This window comes from Plectropomus leopardus, chromosome 7 (assembly GCF_008729295.1).
Source record: "Plectropomus leopardus isolate mb chromosome 7, YSFRI_Pleo_2.0, whole genome shotgun sequence".
Taxonomy (NCBI): domain Eukaryota; kingdom Metazoa; phylum Chordata; class Actinopteri; order Perciformes; family Serranidae; genus Plectropomus; species Plectropomus leopardus.
Genome location: NC_056469.1, coordinates 21,162,534 through 21,188,244, shown reverse-complemented (window position 1 = coordinate 21,188,244; position 25,711 = coordinate 21,162,534). Strand labels below are relative to the sequence as shown.

The window sequence follows — 25,711 nt, the reverse complement described above, 5'->3', positions numbered from 1 at the left end:
CAAACTTTGTGTCTATTATAATGTCTATAGATCAACAGAGAAACTTCAACCCAGAATTCCCGTAAGTCATCAGGACATGTGCATGTGGTGTTGCAACAAAAAATAATTTCAATGTTCTGAATTTTTCCCGTGCAGGCAACTATGATGTAATGTGTTTCATTCAGCAACTTTTATTATGCAAAGAATTTCATCATCAGTGCGCAACCCTTTTACGAGGAAAAACACACCGACGTTGTGATTGGTCGAGCGTGGCTGTCAATCAAATAACTGTGTGCGTCATTTCCGTTGTCAGGTGGTGCTGTCGCTGTGGAAAGATGCGATCAGCGAAGAGCGGAGGCTTTTCCTTAATTGCTCATTTCGGTAACAGAGGCTAAACAGCCCGAAACCAACCCGCTGTGGTCTCTCCTGTTAAAGCGAGAAGCTCCGCACATCCACCACAGCGTTTACTCAAGAAATATCCATGTTGTAAGCCGACAACGCAGACTTTACCCGGCGGTTTCGGCTCGAGGTAAGCGAGTTGGCGACTACATTGCTATCCGGCAAAGCTAGCCAGCTGTAATATTACCTACTTTGTTTAAATGGCCTCCCGGCTGCTCTGTAGCCTCCAGCTTGGCGTTAGCTAACCTCGCTCGTCTGTGGTCGTATTTAAACATCAGTGGCACGTTAGAAAACACGCTAAAGTAGTCTGAACCGAGCTAACGGCTGCTCTGTGTAGTTTGCACCGAGAGACCAACTCCTTGTTGTGTTGTGTGCCCCTTTGTGTGGCCGGTGTGCCTGAATCGTCTGTGGTCGAATAATTCAGTCGTCTTTGTTGATGTTATAAGTTTGTGCGTGCACTCAGACGTTCGTTTTATGACACCCAATGTGAATCTACATCGTTAAATAATACTTGCGGTCATTTAAATGGCTACCTAAACCAAGCGTTGCCTGTTACATTAACGCACGCTGTGAAATGCGGTTCAGAATGTGTGATTGTAAACGTCCCAAGACCGTTCAATTGTAATTGTTGTGGGTAAAACACATTAGCACCTGGCTACTCGAGTTATTAGTTGTCTGTGGAGTGGTTTTGCACAAGTTGCAAGGCATAACGTCAGCGTTTTTACTCCACGACTCGTGTCTCGTTTACAGTGCTCGCTGTTAGAGCTGAGCGGTGTCCAGACCTTGTGGTCGCAAAATGGCACCAATCAATGTGTGACAGTCTGCGTGCATTTCTGATTATTTTGTCTTGGGAATTATAATGTGACCTTGTGTACGCAGATTTGGTGTGCGGTCAAGGACGTTGTTGTTGCAATGTTGTAGTCAACAGTGAGAAGTAGGCTTGATGGGGGTAGATGTGTGTAAGAACTGACATGAATGACTGACATTTTATCCAAGCAGCACGATTGAAGCCTGTGTGTGACCTTCGAGTTGCTTTTCCTCTTTGTCCTTACTCTTGTGTTTGATCTATTTGTGGATGTATTGATTTGGATCATACTATCTCTCTGGCTCCAGATTTTGTTATCCACTTCTGTGTTTACTACCTGCTTTCTTTGTCCATCCTGATACTACCTTGATTTTGCAATCAAGCTGTTCTTGCAGAGCCAGACCAGTGGCATGGAGTCTGAGTGGGTGGATCTTGAGACACCTACGTGGTTGTTTTGTTCAGATACTATTTAAGGAGCCCACATTTCTCGTGGGCACCGGCAGCGTGTCTCTCCTCCTTTTGTGTGATATGATTCAGAGGCTGTATCTGTTCTTGTCCTCCCTCCGGTACAGTCAGAGGCAGAGGCAGTCTTGCTTGCCAGATCACTGGCTGTGCAGTAAGGCACAGCAGTGTCAGAAAAGGATAGCTGTGTGCTGTCATTGTGCTGATGTCATTTAGGTCAGCGTGCATTACTTGGTTGCATTGACCTTTGCTTTTTAGATGTGTCAGGGGTTGGCTCCGCAGCACTATAGCTGGTGTTTAGTAGGTAGATGAATGGCCTTGGGTCCATTTGCTGTGTGTTGTGCATCAGTTGGGTCAGTTCAGTGTCATAAGCCCAAAGTGCATGGATTAGTATGTGACTGTTCAAATTATGTAGCTGGAAAGAAAATGCATACAACATACAATCACAAATGACCTTATTAGAAATGTGGGGAATTGCAACAAATGAGATGCCTGTTACAGGGTTCCCATGTTCATGGAAAACCTGGAAAGGTCATGTAAATTCACAATCACATTTTGCAGGCACCGAGAAGTCCTGGAATTAGTAAAAATCTTTGAAAGTTTTAGAAAAGTCATGAAATGTTGTGTGTAGTGAAATTGTTAGAATAATCTGCCATGGATACCCTTCCACCTAACGTGACATAACAGAAATTGTATTTTCTATAGCTGTTGGTGTGTGACGTAGTTCTAATATATGTCGATGTGTGATGTTTTGTTTACTATCACTTACATTTCTTCATTCAAGTCATGGAAAAGTTTAGAAATTTTGTCCCTGAAAATGTGTGGGAACACTACTGTTAGTTTTGCCTCTTTCTGTTTATCTTACTAAATTTAGCAGCCTTTCTAGCACTCCAACAACAATTTAAAATATATTAATCTGGCAGCCCTTGAAGCGATAAATTTGATTCTGCCAACCACTTTGGACACTTGATGAAAAAGTTAAATAATTTCCTTCCCTTATGAATTGCAGTAGCTGATTATCCATTGCACGCTCTCTAGAGTAAGATGCTCTCTTACTATTGGCAGCGTGACTTGGTGTCACTCTGGCTTGTGCCATAAATGCTGTCAGAAAACCTCAGCTCATCAGACTCAGTGGGTGATGACTAGTGGAGATAGAGACAGATGGGCGAGAGACATGATGATGACACTGTCTGCTGTCTGGGATCACAAAAAGCCTCATGGAAGTGAGAATTCATACCAGCCCATACTGACTGCCAACTGTCCTGCCTCCTCTCTGCCCAAAAACGCCAACTGGCGAGTGGCGCACGATTAGTTCTGAAACAGGAAGTAGGCCTAATTCATTAAAAAATATTACATTTCTCTAGTTTGTTCCACTTGCAAGTTTTTTGGGCTTTGTTAGCTCTCCACGCAGTGTCTAGTTTACAAGTTTTATGAGGGGTTTTGGATTTTATTAGTCTGAATCACCTCTCTTGTATAGCTGGCTAAAATATGCACGACACCTCTATCAGTTTGTGACATTTTTACTTCATATTTGTCAATTTGTGTTGCGTTCTTGTGGACGTAACTTTAATTAGGGGATTTCTTTCAGTTGATAAGGTCAACACATCAGAGGCTTGAGACACATTTTTCTCACTGTTATTGTTGTTGTCACCTGTGCGTTTAGGCCTGTCTATCCAATGGAAACTCACAACGACAGCAGGGTGAATCATTCCTCTCGGTTCAAGGCACTACTTCCCTGTTACGGGAAACAGATGGGGTTTCATCACATAGGAACTCAGTATCAGTAAACAAAGCATACCTCTCGCTCTCTTGATTCTGGGAGGTAGGTCTGCAGTGGCGGTTAAAGTAGTTTGTGTAATGATGATGTGTCACACTGTGTCACTGGTTCTTCTGGCATGTGAATCTAGTTCCCTTATCATAGTGTAAGGGCTTGGCATTTTTTTTTCAGCCTTGTTCGAACACGCATGTCCTTTCAGAGGGAGGTCTGCGCAGATAAGCCAGCTGTACAGATTTTGAGATAAAACACGCAGATTAAGAGCGGAAGGATTTTTCTAAAACCACGTCCACTGCAGCAGGAAAAGCAGGAGATTGATATGTGGCTCAATCTGAAGACTCAAATTAAAAATGCATTTGTTTAAAATTCTGTGCCAATGCAATGTGTTTACATGACAGCATTTCCCATTTAAATTGCAGATTGCGGCACATTTGCATTGCCTGTTGGGGTGATTGAATCTGAGGTGTGACCCTCGACGCTAGCAGCCATTATTCTGAATGGAGCCGTAATGGCCTCACATTCACACGGAGGTGTTGGTAAACGGGTGGGAGGGATATTTAAAATAGGCTGGGAGGAGCTGCTCTGAAGTTTACCTTCTTTCTCTTCTGTTCACTAAGCAGTGCACTCTTGTCCAGCCTGTGGTGCTGCTGCTAAATCTCAGGGTATAGTCTTTATTTTTAAACAGACTATTTATGAAACCATTGTTTGGTCACAGATTACTGATTCTATTTTTGGTCATCGGTTGAGAGTTTGTGTCCTTGCAGTCACATGTATGCACTTAGCCTTTAACTTGACTATCTTTATCCTGTGTACTAATCTGATTTATTCCCCTGTAGAGCTCCAGTATGTCCAAGCGGCGCTCGTCGGAGAGGGGGTCTGGAGAGACATCAGGCAGGGCCAGCAAGCTGCAATGTCCTGGGATATCTGGCAACAACGCCAAGAGAGCCGGCCCCTTCATCCTTGGTGAGGAAGCTGCTAGTGTGTTGCACAAGTCCTAAAAGTATGGAAATTAAAAAAGTCTGTGTGGCTGAGATTGCACCTAGCACGCAATTTTGTGAACATGTGTAACCTGTGTGTGCAGGAAACTGGGAAAGATAGTTGTGTGAATGTGAGAGTTGTGGGGTGTCTCTGTGTGTACGCTGCCTGAGACAAGAATGTGAAGAATTTTGCTGATCCCCCCTGACATCCGCCAGAAAGATCTGAGTCTGTGTTGGAGCAAGGTTACTTCCTCCCTCTGGAAAATGCATCTCTCCCATACTCTGAAACTTGTATGTTTTGTACTCCACAACTCCTCCGCTATTTGCTATGCAGAGTGCCAAAGAAAACATTACACTCTGGGTGTTAATGGGTACGTGCACATGCGGCCTTTAATGAGTTGCAGTGAGAGCACACACTCCGGCATGCAGCCTGCCTTTTGGTCATGCAGCTGTTCCTTTGCTTGTCCTTGCAGGGCCTCGCCTGGGCAACTCACCAGTGCCCAGCATAGTGCAGTGTCTGGCCAGAAAGGACGGGACCGATGACTTCTATCAGCTCAAAGTAAGTCTGTCTGGGTTGGCCCACTTTTTATTTCTTTTTCCTTCTTCTTTTAAGCGAGTTAAACTTATGGTTCAATAAAAAATGCGAGCACATAATTCAAAGCAAAGCCATGATATCCCAGTAGACATGTGAACCTTTGACCTTCCTATGTTGGTGTTCATTTTATGGTCGCCTGTTTTAGTCTGGTGCAAACAAAAATCTCAGCCAGGCAATCTGTTTATTGGGGCTATCCAATGTCTGTTTCACATGTGATGGGGCTATAGAAGAGGGGGAAGAAAGGGAAGAAGGTAGCACCCCACCTGGAATGTCGACTTTTAACCCCCATGACCATGTAGTGAGTCAGTGCATGACCCTCCCCTCATACCCGTGACTACAGCGCCTCGGTGTCTGCTGCACAGCTTGTTTGCCTCACGTTGGTATATGAGCCACTCTTTTAAAGCTGCAGACCCCTTACACCATCTCCACTGCACAGATTCTTTATAAATGCTAAGCAGATGTAACTTTCTGTCATGTTTTCAGTCATTTAAAGGGTTTAGTGTCGGGACTGAAGATTAGCTGCATACTAAATGGTTAAAGCTCTCTTTCCGCTGTCTGATCCAGTTTGAGCGCTTGTCTTGTGACCTCTAATGTTTGCTCTGTTCTCGCATGTGTGGCAGATCCTCACGCTGGAGGAGCGAGTGGACTCCACAGGGGAGACTCAGGAGGAGAGGCAGGGAAAAATGCTGCTGCACACCGAGTACTCACTACTCTCTCTGCTGCACAACCAGGACGGGGTGGTCCACCACCATGGCCTCTTCCAGGTAAACTGAGACATGCACACATCTGGCAGTTTAATTACATTTTCTGTTGGCAGCTGCATCGCATACAATCAGTCTGATCATTAATATTATGAGCACAAAAGGTGTATTTTAGTTTATGACAGGGACACTCAACTCCCTTTGCTTGGGGGCCACTTTTGCAGAATGACAAAAGGCCGCAGGCTAGTCGCAGCAGCCCCATGTGTTTTGAGGATTTTAGGACATTTCTAGGATTTTAGGACATTAGGGTTAACTGGGACCGCTGACGTGGGCTGTGGGAGATCCTCCACTGGCACTTTTTTTTTGATAAACACTCTGTTGATGCTATTTTATGCACTCTGGCACCTTATGTATACTAAAAGTACAAAAACACTTCCCAGTATGAATCACTTTATTTTTTATTGTGTATTATAAAATGGTCGGGGTGCCACCTGGCACCCTGTTGGGGGCCATATTCAGCCCCCGGGGTGTAAATTGATATATCACTGGTGTATTGTGGATTACTTAGTGCTGTGTTGGCGAGTATCCTGTATAATTGAACATGATAAAAACATTGCCATGGAGAAGTGTCTATAACTTTATGTTCCGTGCAGAATACAACGTCATGGTGTAAGTACAACTAACAACATGGTCTTATCAGTCCAGTATTAGCAGAGGTAAGCTTGTCATTAGTCTGGCCAACTGCTTGTATTTTCCTTATCTGGGTTGTTTCAAGAGAGAAGTGGGAGTACCATTAAAAGCCATATTTATCTGCAGTCGTTCTCTATTCACAGCCCCATCCGTTTACAATGAATCCCCCTCCCTTACCTGTCCTCCCATCTGCCTCCTCCTCTAACTTTGTTATTTTTCCATCTGCCCTCTCTCTCTTTGTTTCTCTTCTTTGTCTCTCTTTAACATCCTGCCTGTCCCACTCAGCCGGTGTTCTCAGAATAGCAGCATTGAGCCCTGCACTCTGATTCATTTAGGCCTGCAATATTGATTGGGTTATTATAGCGCATCTCCACTGTGAGAGAACCAGTTAATAATGTACACTTTCAGAGGTGCTGACTGCATCTAAAAAAAACTGACAACCTGATACAGAAATCAATAAGAAGTGGTGACTCCACTAAGACTGGAGTTGGAAGAAGAGGAATGACCTTTGTTATTCGTCCTCCACCACCCGGTGTGGAGGGGTGGATGTGTCTTATTCATCGGCCACATGCAGGCTGGTGATTGATGGCCTCTACCCTGCTTGAATCCATATGTCTTTCTAAGCTGAGTGAATCAGTTTGATCAGCCGGCACAGTACAGGGCATCCATTCAGTTTGATGTATTCATGGATGCATCAACTTATATTGATCGGACACTGTTGGAAAGTGCTTCTAAAATGCATTGACAACTTTGTCCACTTACAGTAAGAGTAAGCGTCTTCCTGAAGATAGCAGCTCACACATGTCTTTGTTGTTCTGCAGGATCGAGCCTATGAAATAGTGGAGGACATGGAGGCGAACAAAGTGCGCAAGATGAAGAAGCGGATCTGCCTTGTGCTTGACTGCCTGTGTGCTCATGACTTCAGCGATAAGACGGCAGATCTCATAAACCTCCAGCATTACGTTATAAAGGAGAAACGACTTAGTGAGCGCGAAGCCATCGTCATCTTCTACGATGTGGTCCGTGTGGTGGAAGCCCTTCATAAGGTGAGTCTGAGATGGAATTTGATGGACTACTTCAAGAAAAGGTGCACTTCTGCGAGAGTGTGTTGTTCCTCATAAACCAAACACTGCATAAAAGAAAACATAAGCATGTTTGCTGTTTTTATCAATGAAGAGAGTCTGGATACTACAGTGTCTCTGTCAACTGTCAGAGAAATTGCTTTGTTATTGTAGCTAGTTGCATTATCTCTCATTACTCATCTCCCATGTTCGTGTACCACTCTCCAAAACAAACTGATTGTTTTGATACCAGTGATTCACTAAGAATGACCTGACCAGACATTTTTTCTACTCTCTTCGTTTTCTTTCCTGCATGCAGAAAAACATTGTGCACAGAGACCTCAAGCTGGGAAACATGGTGCTGAACAAACGGTAAGATGAAACTCATTCTCTCGTTCGGCCTTGCCAATCAGTTAGCTGCCCAATAACCTCCCCATTATAAAGGGTCAGTCATTTAGCCTGCCAGTAAGTCATTCTGTCTCAGCTCACGTGTGTGAGAGGGCCTCAGCCGGCCCCGGCAGCCTGTATCCAGTACGCATTTGGATTAAAACCCAAGCAGGGGTCACATTCTCAGACTAAGAGTGAGATCAGTTGTAGGAACCTAGAGTCTCTCTTGTGCCTCTCTGGGTCCGTGTCTGTGTGTTGAGTAAAGGCGGATGATTCATTCCCCGTGGTTAGATTTTTTTGGAAGCAGAGGGTGTACCGGACTCTGGTGCAAAACAGAGCGTAGAATATGACACTGCTTTGTTCTTTGTTGGACAGTGAGCAATGTTATATAGCACACAGGGCCGTGGTGAGTGCACCTCAGGTCATAGAGTGCTGCAGTTCAGAATCAGATAGACCCTGCAGAATGGAAAACTACTAATCTGCAAAGCTCTCTCCAAACACCATAAGCACAGAGTATGAGAGAGATTTTGTGTGGGATCAGGGGGTAAAAAGCAACTCTCACTGTGTGTATACAGCTATTTTATCTGTCACATGCTTTTTTTATTTTTCAAATTTATGAATTAGTTAGAGTTTAGATGATTTAGCTAGATTTTGCATTGAACCTTTGAAAGGTTTTCTGAGGTCTGCGCGCACATTCTTGGAGACGCCGATAATCATCCCACAAAGCCAGCCTTTTTATTTGGAAGGACGTGACTAATAACGACACACACTCTCTCTGTTCCTACGCTTGCTACACACACCTTCACATCCAAACTTGGAGCATGCTTGCATCACGCACAAGTGAGCGTACTCATGGAGTTGTCTCACACTCTTCTTAGTCACTTCTCACGCATGATCTGCAAGTATGAGTACATGCATTGAGATGTCACGTTCCAGGCTTATCTTTAAACCACATACACGCATGCAGCATCTCAGGCATCAGAGCCTGTTGCCCCCACCACAAGCAGCAGCAGCAGCAGCATCAGCAGCAGTAGTAGTGGTGGTGATGAAACAGAGTGTTTTGACCAGGGGAGGAGGGTGGCGGAGAGAGGAGCAGACGAGCGGAACACTCCGTCCCAGCTGGGGACAAAGGAGAGGCCTGCCAAAGGCCCCATAGCTCTGAGCTGACTCACACCAAAGTGCATGTCACACAGACACACATACACATGCACACACAGTCATCATTTATTTACCCTCTACTCTGCTTTTTATCTATTTTTCTTTTAAATCCCAATCCCTTTCCTGCTTCTATTGGCTCTCTATTTTATGCCCTTTGTCATATCCCCCTTTTCTCTTCACTTTCCCTGTCTCCTTTATGCATCATGCTTTTCTTGCTTGCACGTTTCCTCTGTCACTCCACCCTGGATGTGCATGAATGTACAGTCAGTTTGGGAAAAACAATTTCAGATGCAGACCAATCTCAAAATCCCTTCTCCTCCCCTGCCGCTTGTTGTCACTCACTGAAGGGATATGCACCGATGCCATCCACAAACTCAGCAGTTTATGCAAGAATGACGTGATTTCCTCTTGCAGAGCCAGCTGTTATGAAAGCAGGATGTCATAAATCCATCTGCAGGGTCATTGACGGTGTATGTCAGAGCTGAATTGATTTCCTTATTTAAAGCAAGGTGTCATTATTGTTTTTTGATTCTTTTTATTTATTTCCTTTAGAGAGCTGCTCTTAGTTTACTTCACAGAATTGTGTCAGGGATGGATTATACCAGGCATGTCCAAAGTCTGGCCCGGGTGCTAATGGTGGCTCTCAATGCCAATTTTAAATGGCTCTCGCCTTGACTTTCAATATATACTATATGTGGCCTGCTGCACAATATTGGTTAATCAAGCAATATCAATGTATTTTCTCCCTTCACCTCACAATGGCAGGACTATCATACATTATAGACATGCATCAAGTAGGAAGAGCAGTTAGAATTTATGGTTGTTTTTTTTTTCATAAAACAGAATGGTTGGCTAATAGCAGACATTTCCTGCTAAGTAGCAGATGTGGCTACAGCAAAGAGGCGTTAAATCGACAGTGAGGACCGTTTTTTTAAATAACCCATTTGATCTGAGACACAGCTGGCCCTCAGATATTTTCCAGTAATCTAATCTGGGCCCCATTAAAAAAATGCCTTGGATTATACCTTCTGATTGATTATTGTTTTGATGTGCTGTCCTGTGCAAAATAATTCACCCTGGAATTATCCTTGAATTTCTCTTATATTACATTGCTGTTTTTTAAACATGCAATAATATTAGACAAGCAGTGGTCATAATTCAGTAATGTAGACCTTAGAAAAAAGTAAAGTTTGAGGAAGTATGACCCTCCAAATCTTGGTTCTGAGGAAATGATCTGCTGAAGTTGTTCTGCATTTAACCTCCCTTCCCATCAGCTGGTGTATTTCCAGCAAAATTCTGCAGGAAGGGAGGGTAAATCACAGGGGCTGTTTAGGTTTCTGGTTTCCTGGCTTACCCTGGGGTCACATGACCAGGAAGCAGAGATGGTGTGGTCTCTCTTCAGCCCTCAGGGACCCTTGCCTCACGAGGCAAACATGCAATTTCATTTACCCAATCTCCGGTGCAAGAATAGAAGCCTTGGTCGTGATGCACACAGACAAAAGAACAGACTCGTCTATAAAGGAAGCTTTTATGTTGAGGGTCCTTGAAGCATTGCACTCTGTTCTGGCCCATCCTTGTGCACATCACAAAGCCACTGTATGGCTATTGAGACTTGGATCACAAAAGCCATTGAAGGGTCGGATCACATAAGTAGCAGGAAATTATGTGAAACGAATGTACTAAGGGAAGATTGAGACTGGAGCGTTTGGTTGAAAATTGAGTGTTTGAGAGGAATTGGCTCCAGACGTGGCGATGGGAGCAGTGTGTGTGTGTGTGTGTGTGTGTGTGTGTGTGTGTGTGAGATGGAGCAGGGTGTGAAAGTGAGAGAGAATAGGGGAAGCTGTTGACCTCAGGCTTTTTAGAAAGCGGATGTGGGTGAGGAGCGTGATCCAGAGAGGACACAGGCTCTAGACCGTGGCTGCTTTTGTGTGCGCTCATGTGCTCCTGAGTGCATTTTGGTGTGTGCGTGTTCACCATGGGAGCGATTGTGTGGGTGCACTTGAAGTTGCGCTTTTGTGTACATATTTTAAATCTTCGTGAGCTTCATATAGTCATTTGCCAACCCATCACCATGCAGGCTTAGTCATCGAGACAATTATCCCAAACCACAAGTTGACTCATATGTTTGTCAAAGTGCGGCTTTTTATTTTCTCTTTCTCTGCTGAAAGAACACCGATATAGAACAGTCCATAGTCCCTCTGCTTTAATACTGTTAGGTTTCACTCCGCCACAAGCAAACTAAATTTACCTTTGATGACTCAGAGAAACATCTTTATATTGCCATGTTGTTTCCACAGAAACCAAATTAATCAAACATTGCTGGTAACATCAGTGGGTCTTCTCAGACTTGCAAGCGCCAGTGTGTCTGGAGTGGTCTTTTCTTTATTTCTCAGGCCTGATGTAGGAAGATGGCCTTCAGCTAAAACAGCAATGTTGATGATAACAAACACTTTATGTAGAGCATTAGAGTTCACATAATGCTTAATGGGAATCTACAAAAATGAGAACACAGGGACGTGATAAGGACATTAAGCATAATTAAGAGAAATTTCACATTCAAGAAAGAATTATCTACAGTAAACCCCTATAGTAGTGGTTCCCAACTGGTCCAGTCAATGGGGTCCAGCTTTCTCCTTAGTCATTAGTTCAGGGTCCACACTTAAGATAAATTTACTCATATTAAATTTTATTTCACAAAATGTAAACAACACATTGACTTAGAACACAATGAAATAAAATATATTGCAAGAATGAAGTGGGATTACTCCAGACTTATTAAATAATTGGCACTGTGGCCAGAAAGTGCATATTATTGCTTAAAAATCGCTGATGCTGTAAAGGCACAGCATGGTAATAGGCCAAAAAACACCAAATTTCTGTACTTGAAAAAATAGATTGCTATTATAAATGAGTCCCTTAAGTCTGCAGGTCTGTCAAAAATAAAGTGTGTTTTTTACAAACTTGCCATGTTCTCAAGTCTCTAGAGAACTGACCTGTGACCCACTCTTGGACCACAGCCCACCAGTTGGGAATCTCTACCCTAAAGTTTAAAGGCCTTCCTGGCAAAAACAGTCATCTTGAAGTTTCAAACAGTTTTGCACAATCTACTTTACAGTTGTCTTAAAGTTGCAAACATTTTCTCACTGCATGTCTTACCTGATATTTTTAGAGTAGGTGTACAGTAGATTTTATTTTTTAAAAAAGAACTTAGACCGATAATGTCCCATGTCCGACCCTGGGGCAAGTTGTGGCCCTCAGACCACTTTCAAACTGCCCACGGCTTGTTTTTCAAAATATAGTTTTTATTTAACTCAATATTGGTTAATTAAGCAAGATCACTTTGCACTTTTTTCATTTAACTCATGATGGCAAAAAAAATTCGTAGGCATGCACCAAGAAAGAACTACGCAGGCATCACTATTTTGTTTTCATAGACAGATCGTAAATAAGCAAATGAAAAATAACCTAACACCAGATATTGCTAGCTAGGTAGCAGATATGGTCACAGCAAAGAAGCGTAAAGTCAGAAGCAGTGGAAAGTTGAATACCTTTTTTGATTTAGAGATTAAACAAGTTACTTTGTGTCGTTTTCGTGCGATTTATAAAAAAAAAAAAAAAAAAGTTACCCATATGTTTTGAGAAGCAGCTGGTGCTGGTTCCCAGGTATTATCACATTATTTAATCTGGACTCCACTCAAAACTTTGGACACCCCTGACTTAGACTTTAGACAGTTTGTATGTCAACAATTGTTAACCCCTGACAATAGAGACGTTTTTTTTCCCCTGTAGATAAACATGCATGCTTAATAATTGAGAATATACTACCTTGTTGCAGAGAAATTGTGCAGATAATGTACAAGGATCTACTGAATCAAAGATGTTTTTTTTTTTTTTTAGAGAATCGTGAGAACATCATTTAGACCTGACCTTCTGATAGACCTTGTGAATCTAGTTTTAAATTATTTAAGGAAAAGAAAAACATGCATCTTAACTGCAAGTATAACACAGTGAGATGGGAGACTTTCTTCTACCAAGGCCGGGTGTGCATGCTCTGTTTTGCATCTGGCAGTCATGAGATACTGATGTATTTTTAAGGCCCGGTGAACCATGAGATTATTAAAACAACAAGGCATGCTAGTTCTCCCTGTCTCTGTCGGCCTGTGTTCGCCTCATGCTTTGAGCTATGAGTGTGCAGTGTTTCACATTCTAAACTTACATTTGTTATGATGAGTAACACTGTTTTGCCATGGTTTGATAAAGCTGGAGAGGAGAACACAAGAGGGGTTGTTCAGTAGCAGCGGGGATATTTGGGTCATTATTTTATATTAATTTTAATCCTGATTGATAATAAGATGTATAAAAGTTAATTACCAGGCATTTTTGCATGTTTGTGTGTGTACAGGACTCACCGAATCACCATCACAAACTTCTGCCTGGGAAAGCACCTGGTGAGCGAGGACGACCTGCTGAAAGACCAGAGAGGAAGTCCGGCCTACATCAGCCCTGATGTATTGAGTGGTGAGTTTAAAAAGAAAAACCCTATATGTAGCATGCATTTTTTTTTCGTAGAACAGCATTTGTGTCAAGCAAGGACAGTCAGGAAAGTGTTGAAAAGCTCCTTTCTGTCATTCGGTCACGGGGGGGTCAACATCAACCAGTTTTTGTCACTTTCAAAAACTGACAATCCAACAGTCACACCTGTTTTTGCTGCAACTGATCATGTGTACACAGGTGTGAAAACCTTCCTCACTGTCTTCCAGTTGCCACAGTCCATTTTAGGCTGTGAAAAAGGGTTGTGAAGTGTAATAACTGCAAGTGAAGCACGATTGTTTAGTGTGTGTGTGTGTGTGTGTGTGTGTGTGTGTACACACAATACTGTGCAAAACTCTTGGGCTACTTGGAACTTTATTTTAGCAAGGTTATAATGACCATACATATTTATTTCTCAGTAGTCTCTTTACTAAAATACAACCAGTACACAGTATTAAAAATGCAAATATTTCAGAATAAAACAGCCTCATCAGGCTTAAATTGCAAATATTTACTGTGACCTCCATTTACACTTAGCATGTCTTGAACTTTCTTAGGCAGGCAATATGAGATTTACAATACTAATATTCTGGTGTATTTTCACCAGGTAGCATTCAAGACATGTCCAAAGCTCAATATTGATTGTTTGAGCTACCTTTTGTTGTACACTAAATATTGACTTCATTCAGAAGAAGCCATTTTGTTTGGACATCATTGCTGTTTTAAACATTGTACATGTTCTCTGTATTCTTTGTATCTTCGTAAAGGGACTAAGCAATAAACGTATATATTCCTCGTGTCCTCATTACAACTTTTCTAAAACAAAAAAATCTATGGTGGCCTCTTTAGAGTGTTGTGTAACGTTAAGCAGTCTTGTGTTTGATTTTCCGGTTATTAGGCAAAAAAAAGGGGGGGGGTATGTTGCAATCTTGGACTGGCTAAAGGCTAGGAATAGCTTTTTTGTCTTTGTTTGTGTAATCACGGTGATGTTGCATTTTCTCCGTGTGTATGTGTCCGCAGAGGAAGCTTCTTTCCTCTTTGTGTGAAACATTTTCTTTGTCTGAAAGAAAAAAGCAGAAATCCATTTTTATTGTTTAGCTTCACAATGCTCATTCGTCAAAGTAGATGTTCAGACCTGAGCATCACACACCAATCAGGTTGATGCTTGGGCATGCACTTCAGTGGTAGACACCAGTGCCATCCATTTATATATTGATTGCTTGAGCAGTGTCCTGGACGGTGGACAAGAATGAGAAGAATAATCTCAAACAGAAATCGTTGAGCTCCAACCACTCAAAAACTGTGGATAAAACCCGGGCGTGTATATCAGCATAACGTGACAGGCACACAATTAAACAGAGCTTCAGTGACTCATGCACTGATGACTCACTGGAGGGAAACTACTCCCATCTACCCCCTTCCCCTCCCATCCCCATCCCCCGCCTGTGTGTGTGTGTGTGTGTGTGTGTGTGTGTGTGTGTGTGTGTGTGTGTGTGTGTGTGTGTGTGTGTGTGTGTGTGTGTGTGTGTGTGTGTGTGTGTGTGTGTGTGTGTGTGTGTGTGTGTGTGTGTGTGTGTCACAAGCTTTAACATAATTGCCTGCTGCTGTTGCTACCGCCTGCCTGGCTCTAACAACACTGCCTATGGTCATGCACAGCCATGATGCTCCACCCTCAACCGCTCCAGTGTATTCATCGCATATCCACGGCTGATTTAATGGCTCAGGGTAGACTTATAGTCACATTTCACAGCTCTCATTTTAAAAGTCAGCAGTGTGCTGGACATTTCTTGGAAATATGATGTATGTGGAATCATTGCTTGTGTTTGTGTTTGCTCATCTCGTTAATCATTAGACCTGGCAACTGAGCAGGAATTTAACTTGTGAAAGGGTTGATCACCCCTGTGTCATACAGGGTAAAAACTGTCAACAAACAAAATGCTGATTTCAATCTCTGTGGCTTATCTGATTTTGGAGCACTTTGCCATCTTCATTTTAAATGCCACATTTGTTTATGTTACATACTGATCCCGATCACCTCTCCTTCCCGTCTCCAGGTCGGCCGTACCGTGGTAAACCCAGTGACATGTGGGCTCTTGGTGTGGTCCTGTTCACCATGCTGTATGGCCAGTTCCCCTTTTATGATAGCATACCTCAAGAGCTCTTCCGCAAGATTAAGGCTGCAGAGTACTCCATCCCAGAGTGAGTACCTGTCATGTGCATGTGACATTTGGAGATTTATTCAAAGCAATGGAGTCACCACATTTTAAAAACACGATTTATTTGTATTTTACCAAATAGTTTTGCATACACCATCCTTGAGTAAGGTTATTTATGCAGATTTGCTGAGAATTTGGACCTGAGAAAATGGCAGTGTAATCCTTCAATAGTGGCTTTATGACTTACAGTCACATTTTAATAAATAAAAACTGTCCCCTCCTGTTGTCCTCCACCTTCTCAAAGGGACGGTCGCGTGTCTGAGAACACAGTGTGCCTGATCAGGAAGCTGCTGGTGTTGGACCCTCAGCAGAGGCTTACTGCAGGAGAGGTGCTGGAGTCTCTCAGTGCCATCATCGCCTCATGGTAATTGCTCCACCTGCTGGATATTTGAAAAGTTACACAAAAAGTGTTGATTCTCAAGTCATCATTTATTGTGGAAGAGCTGAGAAATAATCACATTTGTGCTGAGTAAAATGTTCTCTAGAGCTACCGTGAATTTTTCAAGATTGCCACTGGTTCTTTTTTACTTAAGATTTGATTTTATAGGCACTTGAAGATGGCATGTGTTTAATTATCCCACTGTTAAACATACAATGATTCAGCATAGGCCGTTTCAAATTCAACAAGCTCGCTGTTGTTAATCATTGTCTTTGTTGCGTTTTTCTTATCACAGGCAGTCTGTTTCATCGTTGAGTGGCCCTCTGCAGGTGGTGCCAGATATTGACGATCAGATCAATCACCCAGAACATCTGCAAGAGGTAAATTATGGGAGAAACATGACATCATTGATCTAAATATGGAGCCTGTGAGCGCCAGAGTAGCTCATATAGAGCTGCTTATTAATATAATTCCCATTTTTGTGTGATTTTTGCCTCATGTTTACATGACTTCTTAAGTACACTTACACAAGGGAACATGTATATTTCAGCCCAGATGTTGCAGCACATTGAACAGAATACAGTTTCTTTCCTCAGGCCAAGGTGATAGAAGAGTCTTCACAGTACGAGTTTGAGAACTACATGCGCCAGCAGCTGCTGCTGGCTGAAGAGAAGAACACTATCCATGAGGCCAAGAGCTTTCTCACCAAGCGCCAGTTTGGCAGCATCCCACCCGTAAGGCGTCTGGGCCATGATGCCCAGCCTGTCAGCCCGCTAGATGCTGCCATCCTGGCACAACGTTTCCTCCGGAAGTAGCCCCCCAGCCACCCATATCAACCTCCCTGACCTCCTAGGGGAGCACAGAGACCTGTGGAGTCCAGAGAGGACTGAGGAAGATAAAGCTCCAAAACTGAACTCACATACAGGAGGCCCAACCTGAACCAGGGTACAGACGGCCCCATTGGTAGGTGGGCTTTGGGCAAGCTATAGGTGGAGCAGGTGTGAGGAGAGCGCCAGAACAAACTGCCAATCTAAAACTTCACTCCTCACATCTGGATCCTCCTGTGAAACACGGAAAGCCCCGGAGGAAGATCTGAACCAAAGGTTCCTTGCCCTCAGGTCACCCACAGTCAGATCTCACTGTGCAGCCAACCTGATGGCACTGTCACACATGGGGCTAATACAAGGCTCTGCCCGGAGTGTTGAAGAGACAATTAACCCCGTATTCCTCCTCCTTCAAGATCTCCCTACTGTAACACTTTCCGCATCAACTCTGGATCCCCTGAGCAATACAGGACCAGAATCATGTAGCAACCCCCTCTCTTCCTAGTGGTTAATGGTTATTGCCTCAAGTCAGATCTCCTGATCACAGATGTCACTTCTCTATACCTCCATTCCACCCTCCTCCCTCACTCCTTCCTCTTCCTCTCTACTGTTATCCTGTATTGAAAAAGATCCAGACTTGTCCTGTCTGTAACTCTGACTTCAAATCAATCTACCTCTCTGTCTCTCTTCTCTGTTGGTAAACCATGCTCACTGTTCTGAGACAAGGGATTGTAACAATGGAGTCTTGATGCCACCAGTGACATAAAGCATTAATGTTTTCTGTCAGTGTGATGATGCTTTGAAACCCTCTCAGTGGTTTCAAACAAATCCGAATAAGCTTTTTATCATAATTACCTTAATAAGTAGCATTTCATCCCTACCTTTGGATTGAAGATACTGAATATCAAAGTATGTCTACATGCATCCTTTGATATTTGCAAAATGCATTGTCTCCTGCTTTTGCTCTCATCCCTGTGGAAATCTGTTTTTAGCATCTAGGCAGCTAGTGTGAGGTACCTGGAAGTCACAATGCCAAGAACTGAATGGGAGACACTGTTGGATCCTCCCTGCCACGGCATATTGATGGTAACGCTTCCTCAGTGCCATTATAGTGGAGATCAGGCACTGTCATGTTTCTATTGCCAAAAATCATGTCTTAAAATTACTCTTAGCCAAGGAAACTGGTACCCACAGCCTCATTCAGAATCAAACGGCTTCCAGGTATTCCAACTTCCCTGTTTCTCTTTATCAAGACAGATCATTGGGTGATCAAGTGTTTTTCAGTATGAATGTGAACTGTCATTCAACGCTTTGATAAGTCTGCAGTATCCATGAGTGTGCACGTGTGTGTTTCGGGCAAATCAGAGTCTGCAGAGCTGTGGAGCTGTTCACCTCAGACAGCTACAGACCCTTTAAGCTATCCTCCAATCATTGTGTTGTGTTATCTGGCCTGCCTCAGTGGCAGACACTGTGAAAACCCGAGCAGGCTTTGCTGAGACGGGGCTTGACTGAATGTTTTAGCCATGAATGCTTTCTTAAGATTGGAAAATATCACACGTCTATTGCCATTCTCAAGCCCTCTCTCTAGCTCAACTTGTACATGCTTGTATTATCTCACCATGTAGGCTCTCTGTGCAGAAAGTCTAGCTGGTGACGGTAATCGATACTGTAATATTTCATAGAGAAATGATCTCATAGGTTTTAAGTTTAGTTGCTGGGTATTCTTGGCTATCGATGCATTCTTGTCTTTTTACCGAATGGTTTCTTCAAACCATGGCAAAGCTACTAACCAGTGACTGTTAGGCATCTGTACACTGCAACTTGCCTTTGCGTATTGGTACCTGCTTTAGGCTATCTAAACCTCTTCCTATTTATATTCAAACTGATTGCATGAACATAGGCTCTGGAATATTTTCAAATGTCTTTACTTCTTTTTTCCTTGTAATTTCATGTTGATTTATTTATTCACTTGTGTAGAAGACCCTACCCCACCCAAAACCCCCAAACCACTGGGGCTTGTTTCACACACTAGGTGCAGTTAATGCCAGTGAAATGACAGCCCCACATGTCTTTGCTCTCTCAGCTTTAAAAAGTGTTGTTAACTCCAACAGTGATTCTCATTTTTATCTTTTTTTTTTTCAGCCACATTCATGAAAGAGTAGCATCTGTTTTTGTGTTTTTCCTTTTTTGGTCTCCTGAATCATTTTCTTGCCATTTTAACCACAACGTCTGTGGTCAACTTAAGCTACACTAATAACAAGACTGACTTTGCATAGTTATATTTTTTACAAAAAACAAAATGATACTCGCACATTATCTTGATTTACGGGAGTTTTTCTTTTTTTGTGTGGTTTTTTTTTTTCTTTTTTTCTGTCATTTACCCAAAAAATCCCCACACAAGGCTGCACTCTCTGGTCAGTATGTAAATATGTACCATCATGACTGCGCCAGTCATACTGTATGTAGTTCCACCTAGTTTGATACCAACTGTTTCAACACATGCCGATTGACGTGCATTATAGGCCACGTTGGCCATCAACCACCACATCCAGAGACTAAAATTATATGTAAAGAGAGCTGCCGGCTCTCTCCCACCTCAATGTGAATTCAATGGGTATACAGCAGTATTGTAGTAGTCTAGGTTGTTCATCAGAAAAGGGTGTCTCATGAACACCTCGCTGAACGCTGACATTAAGTGATCTGTCTGTGGAAAGTGTCTTACGCCATCTTCCATGATGCCCAGCTACAGATTAGTAACTACAGGTTCAATAGACCCGTGATGTAGATGTTATTTTGTCCCCCCTTATCAAAGTATTTCACTTTCTAGCTAGTGGATTGTACCACAATCAATGTTTGTTTTACAGAGTTGTATTGATAGACTGCGATGTGGACTGAAAAGCATGGACATAGTGTGAGGTTCATCTCTGTGTGAAACATGTGACTGTTGCATGATTTTAAGGTGTGCCGGTGCAACTGATGGAGAATATAAAGGTAATTTACTCCCTTGAGTCCTATGGGAAGCTACAAAGCAAACTCGATTGACCCCCTAATTGGATGAGGCATAAAAGTAGTTAATTTTCAAAATATTTGAGTTTTTGTGATGATTTTCACTCCGCTTCTAAAAGTCTCCAGTATATAACAAATATATTGCTGACTGTTTCAACTGGAAACTTTGTGCAGGATATGAAATGTGGTGTAGTCCAAACCCAATGGGATTATGTGTTGTAAGCTGCTTGGTTTGGACACGGGCATCTAGATACAGAAAACTGCGTAATTGTACAGATGAAAAACACGTTTGTATAAAAAACATATTTTTCTACTTCATCAGATCTCTACATGCATGTCAGCAATAAACTTTGATATGGAAACATTCATCTTTTGCCTTTGATGCTTCCTTTTGTTGCCAGTAGGTGGAGCACTTTCTTAAAAAATGAAACTAAAGCCAGCAGTTGGACTGGTGTAATTAACTTTGGCACATGAAGTACATTACACTGAATGTTCCTTTTTTTGGATTTCACTTGTTTCTTTACCATATGTTGAGAGTACAATCTACAAAAAATGTTCAGTTGCTCAGTGCCAGCCATCTGTATGTGCATTTACATGATGTGGTTTCAGGCCTCTGAGGGTTGGACTGGTGTGAAGAGTGAACAAAATTTAGAATAATTGAGTCTCTGTGCGTCTAAACCGCCTCAGTCTTGGGTGAGTCGGGTTTTGGACCAAAACTGGGGTAGAGGTGCTCAAACAGGAAGCCTCATGCTGACTCTGACAGCACCAGGGGATCATGTGGGCTGCTCCGCCAATCCCCCAACTCACCTCAGGCTTTTGAACGCACACACACCCGTTTGAGTGGAGCATTAATTCCACTTGAAATCATGTCGTGCCTGCCAAAAAATACACACAGACACATGAAAATCTCATCATCTGCAGGCCTGACAGATACTGGATTGAATCTGTGATAATGACATGAGCAGTCATTATGCAACACTTTTTTTGGTCCTTTTTATACCCCATACTGTGACTCCACAAATATGATGGAGCAAAAGAGTGTCTACTATCTATGGAAATTAAATCCGAAACCCACAATCACTGTGGCATCGTAGGACAAATAGGAGATGAGACCTTCGACTTCCTCATTATAGATCAGTTTAGTCAACAAGTAGTTAGCAGAAGCAAAAATAATGCACTGCTCAATCACTCAACAGAAGAATAACACAGTTTAGAGTAACCTCTCCCATCCCTCTGAGATCCTAACTTTGTCTAAAGTGGGTCTCTCTCTACTCTGCATCATTACACCCCTCTCCCAACATGTCAAGCTGGGTGGAAAAGTCTCAAGGGTCAAAGTTGCACAGATGCTTTGTCCCCATAAACTACAACCAGCTGGCCTTGAGGAGGTCCATCCTAGATTCATGTGTGTGTCAAACAAACAATTGTCCATTAAAGTTTACGTCAGACATCTGCGATGCTCTTGCTTAATTACCTTGGAGAGCATTTCGTATTCAGTTTCACAAGAAGAGAACAGGCTTTATCCTGTTGGACATGGATGATAGAGGATAAACAGGGATCCACATTTCCAGATGTGTGTATGCAGCAGTATTGTCCTAGCTTTCTGTGTGTGTGTACTTTACTGGTAGCAGTGTATTTAACTGTTAAAATATATTAGAAATAACTGGTTTAAGTGCACAGCTGCATCTTCCTTTTAGTTAATACTCAATGTTTGTATGTCAGAGTGTATGAATGTGTCTCCAGCTGTGTCCAGCGGGCTGAGGTTTTATTTCCCCCACTGACAAGACATTCCAGTTAACACAAAACCAAATGTGTGCTGTATTTAAGAAAAAACAAAACTTGTGACTATCTGCAACATTGAGCAGCGGATATAATTCTCATGGTTGCCTTAAAAGAGGTCACAGGAAGTCAGATGATCTACATCTGAAAGTGTCTAGTCCAATCTCTACTGGGTAGCTCTTATTCGTCTCAATTAATCCTTTTAAACATGAGCACATTTGTTTGATTTCTCTCAAAATATGGGGAGAAGGCAACGAGCAACTTAATAAGACATGGCTCACAAATAAGCAAGAAATTTAAAAAAAATTACAAAAAAATTTACTGGGGAAAGAAAAGGCAAAAACAGGTATAAAACAAAAAAAGTAAGAAAATAGCGCAAAAAGTGCAGAAAATTAAACAATTAAACAATTATAATAATTATAAATATACATACTTGGCATTCTTGGCATTTCCTAGTTTAACTAAAAAATCAATTTTTTATAATACCCACTCCCATTTTGAAAAACTAATTTTCAGGTCATGTTCTTGGTACCTTTTGCAAATTTCTCACAACTTGTTGAGACATTTCTTCCCATGTTGCTCATTGCATTTTCCCCCTTGTGTTTCTGAAAGAAAGGCATGTGAATGAAACCTAACAATACTGATGCTGATCCAGGTTAAAAGTCAAAAAAATAAGCATTCAAGAGAAAAGCATACTCTCAATGACCAGAATAGATTTAACAAAGTAGTGATGGTCTGCCAAGTTTTAGAGCTGTTCCAAAAGTACAGCAAATGTTTCAATCTTAAGCGTTTGTCCCCTCAAATGCATGGATTTGCTCAGCAAATTTCATGACAGCCTCCCTGTTATATAAATGTTTTGGTGAGAGGTAAATATTTTCCTTTTATTTTTGTAAGTGCTCTTATTTTGAAGCCTTGAATCACCTGCTGACTTTGGGTAATTAGTCAGCATCAGCTGTCTCACCAGGAAGCTCGAGAAGATGTCAACACACAGTTTTTCAACAGTTTTTGTTTGTTTCAAACTTTTTGTTGGTTTTTGTAAACATTTTTGGATCATCCTCACTGGCACTGTCAGACCCCCCGAACATTTTCAACACGGTAAGTAACGCAGCTCATCACGCTCATATGTTTACTGTTTGGGGTACAAAGCGTGTTGGAATCTGCTGGGTGTCTATATTTTGAAACCTTGGCATTTAGAAGCCACTACATTTACTATTTTAAGCTACATAACATAGACAGTATGCGAATTCTGCATAAACAGCATTACTAATTTTGAAACCTATTTTGTAATACTGGACAGCTCATAGAATGAGTGGCAGAGTAAATCTTCAGTCCTCTGAACTGAGTATTAGGCAAATAGAAAAACATTAACAATTTTCAGGGAACAGCATGGTGGAATAAACAACGTGGGCATATGTTATTATCTGAAAGACAAATTCTTTTTTTTTTTTTTAAATCACAAAACCTAAAAGATTTAGGGCCTTGAGAAAAAACATTTGAGGCTGGAGCCTTAAAAGTCCCCGCTCTGCTCCATCTCTGCTATAGATTTGGATAGATGTTCTGTAAAATTTCAAATTTGGCCAAATGGAAACTTAGGATTTTAGGATTTATCCTTTGGATACAGTGAATCCAAAGAATACATGTGTGTCTATGATCAGTGATTGTCAAGGAATCCTGCTCTGGCGTGAGAGTGAACAGATTGATCAATCAACCACCCAATAATTATCTTGACCTTCCCATACTACTGAGAAAAAAAAACCAACAAAAAAATCCCTACATAAATCTCTAAAACTAATATCCAGTATACTATATCCAGGCAGAACACTGCACAGGCATTTCAATTTGTTTCCACATTTTAAGATTATAAAGTAGGCGGGAAGATGAGATTAGCAGCATTGTGATTTGTACTTAAAGACATGCTGAACTGAGTTGATTTTTGTTGGCGAGCTATCACAGCCACAAAACAGGCCTGAAAACAGAGTGTGCATACGGTCCCCATATGAGCAGCAAGAAGGAAAAACATCTGTTCAGGTCTTTCTTTAGTCATTTTAAGTTACTCTGTCTTTAGTTCTGCTCCTCAGGTTAGAATGTTGTTAAACACATGATAAAACAGAAGATCTGAAAATGTCAAATGCATTTACAGTATCATCAACACCACAAGACACATAAATCATCTGAAGTGTACAGATATCCTCGTTTTGTCCTTGTTTTTAATTAACTTTGCTGTTCAGTTGATTACCAGGCTCTCTTAAACTACACATTGTGTGACTTTGAAATCAGTGCTCATGTTTTGTTGTACCAGAGAATGTCCTTTAACATGATAACTTCATTTAAGACAATAAAACAAATGAGGAAAGAAAACCACTAGTGCTCATATTCCTTCCACATTAGAGTGCAGTCCAATTCAGTAACAGACAGTGACTTTAGATGTGGTTATGAAACTGGTGCCAGCAGATGCAAAGACTTTGGTGTGGCACTTTACACATGGTGGGCCCTGCAGCAATCAGAGAACAGAAAAATCTAATACAGACAATAATAATGATTTCCTGTGATGAAGTGGCACTGTCTCTCTCAGCACTGAGCTATAAAAAAAAGCAAACATATGCAGAATATTAGGGGTGTAACGATCCATCGATCTGCATCGATATATCGATTAAATGATCAATAGATCCATATCATCGCCTTTCAGGTGCGCCCTTATTTTGAAAGTCTGTGTCACGTCACACAGCGTCTAGCAGGTGATGGCGAGCAGCCGAGAGAAAGATGATGAGGATATATTACTATTATTTACCCGGGAATAGATCATCAGTCTGGAAATGTTTTGTTTTCAGAGAAACTGACGGCGCACGTCATATGTAAACAAAAGCCCTACTGACCTCTTGTGGTTTCAGCAATATTGACTGAAAAAAACGTACATGTAGACTAAAAGATCATTAATTTTCGAATTGAATTTTCAATTGAATTTTCCAGAAAGTGTTTTTAAACAGAATGAACCAGTTTTAATTATTTCCAATTATGTAGGCCTATATGTTTGTATCTTTTCTGTATCTTTATCGGCTCATATTGATAGCAGGCCCCTAAATCGAATCGAATCGAAATCATATTTAAATCGTATCGTGGTAGACTTTGTCGTATCAGCAAATACTGTTTCATTGTCAAAAATATCGATATAATTCCGTATCATGATGAAACCGGTGATTTAAACGCCTACAAAATATGCAATACTGTTTGTGTGAATACCATTTCATAGAACATAATAGTTGTTTTAACTGCAATCGCAAAGTTTGATTAGTGGATTGAATAGTGGATTGTGGATTGAATATAGATAGAAGCGTGCATCAGTTAATACACAGACTCGTGCTTGTGGCATTGTGAGAAGTAAACATTGATGGAGTCGTCCTTGGCTGAGCTGTAACTGCAGCTAGCTCAGAAGTGCTTGGTAAGCTAGCTGTAGATGCGTGATGGCTTCTGCACGGTGAGTGATGTTGGAACGAATATAGTTGCTACACGAAACTGCTAGAAACAAGGTCTATTAATTTTCTTGAATAACTGGGTCATTATTTCTGGAAAGAGACATTGCTTTTGAGGTTTTCAGATTTTTTTTTTTTGCACTTTGAGCACCATCTAGTGCCACCTAGTTCCATTATATCCAACAGAAGGCAGACATCTCTATGGTATCTCCAGCACTCTGCAGCTCACACCGTAACAAGCTAGATTGATAAATGAAAAGTACAGGTGGAAAAAAATGTATTTTTGATATTGGGGTAAACTGTCCCTTTAATTTTCGAGAGAGCCCAGAGAGCTGTTTTCCTCCTTGTGAAAGTGTTTGTGCTGACCTGAACGCCTGCCGTGGGCAGCCTTAAATTTAAATAAGTGAATACCCCAAAGCATAAGACTGTCACTGCTATAAGTTTGCCACTAACTTGTATCTAATCATTGCATTACTTTTTATATTGGTTTTTATTTATTTATTTTTTTGTCTTTACACATAGCAC

At 41.7% G+C, this 25,711-nt stretch overlaps 2 protein-coding genes across 3 annotated transcripts in view; both read left to right on the top strand.

Annotated features, from left to right (window-relative positions):
• The first annotated feature begins 308 nt into the window (after positions 1-308).
• Positions 309-20,309, top strand: stk40 (serine/threonine kinase 40). Of its 2 annotated transcripts, none has more exons than XM_042489874.1 (11): positions 309-508; positions 4,256-4,382; positions 4,870-4,955; positions 5,612-5,755; positions 7,204-7,428; positions 7,763-7,815; positions 13,391-13,506; positions 15,573-15,717; positions 15,979-16,098; positions 16,409-16,493; positions 16,710-20,309. In XM_042489874.1, the coding sequence occupies exons 2-11, from the start codon at positions 4,265-4,267 to the stop codon at positions 16,926-16,928; spliced, it is 1,311 nt and encodes a 436-aa protein (XP_042345808.1). In that variant the 5' UTR covers positions 309-508; positions 4,256-4,264; the 3' UTR covers positions 16,929-20,309. The 2 variants fall into 2 exon arrangements, with proteins under 2 accessions (XP_042345808.1, XP_042345809.1); XM_042489875.1 differs by having other exon boundaries at positions 16,697-16,838.
• Positions 20,310-22,718: 2,409 nt separating this feature from the next.
• The window catches only part of eva1ba (eva-1 homolog Ba (C. elegans)), a 47,869-nt gene continuing 44,876 nt past the window's right edge, over positions 22,719-25,711 (top strand). The window contains exon 1 of the mRNA XM_042490041.1: positions 22,719-22,814. The gene's annotated coding sequence lies outside the window, so the exon portion shown is untranslated. The remainder of the gene's footprint in view (positions 22,815-25,711) is intronic.

Bases quoted from the DNA above. Each gene is read 5' to 3' on its own strand.
- stk40 (XM_042489874.1), top strand. From the start codon at position 4,265: ATGTCCAAGCGGCGCTCGTCGGAGAGGGGGTCTGGAGAGACATCAGGC. The intron at 7,816-13,390 runs GTAAGATGAAAC...GTGTGTGTACAG, and splicing joins AACATGGTGCTGAACAAACG to GACTCACCGAATCACCATCA. The intron at 16,099-16,408 runs GTAATTGCTCCA...TTCTTATCACAG, and splicing joins AGTGCCATCATCGCCTCATG to GCAGTCTGTTTCATCGTTGA.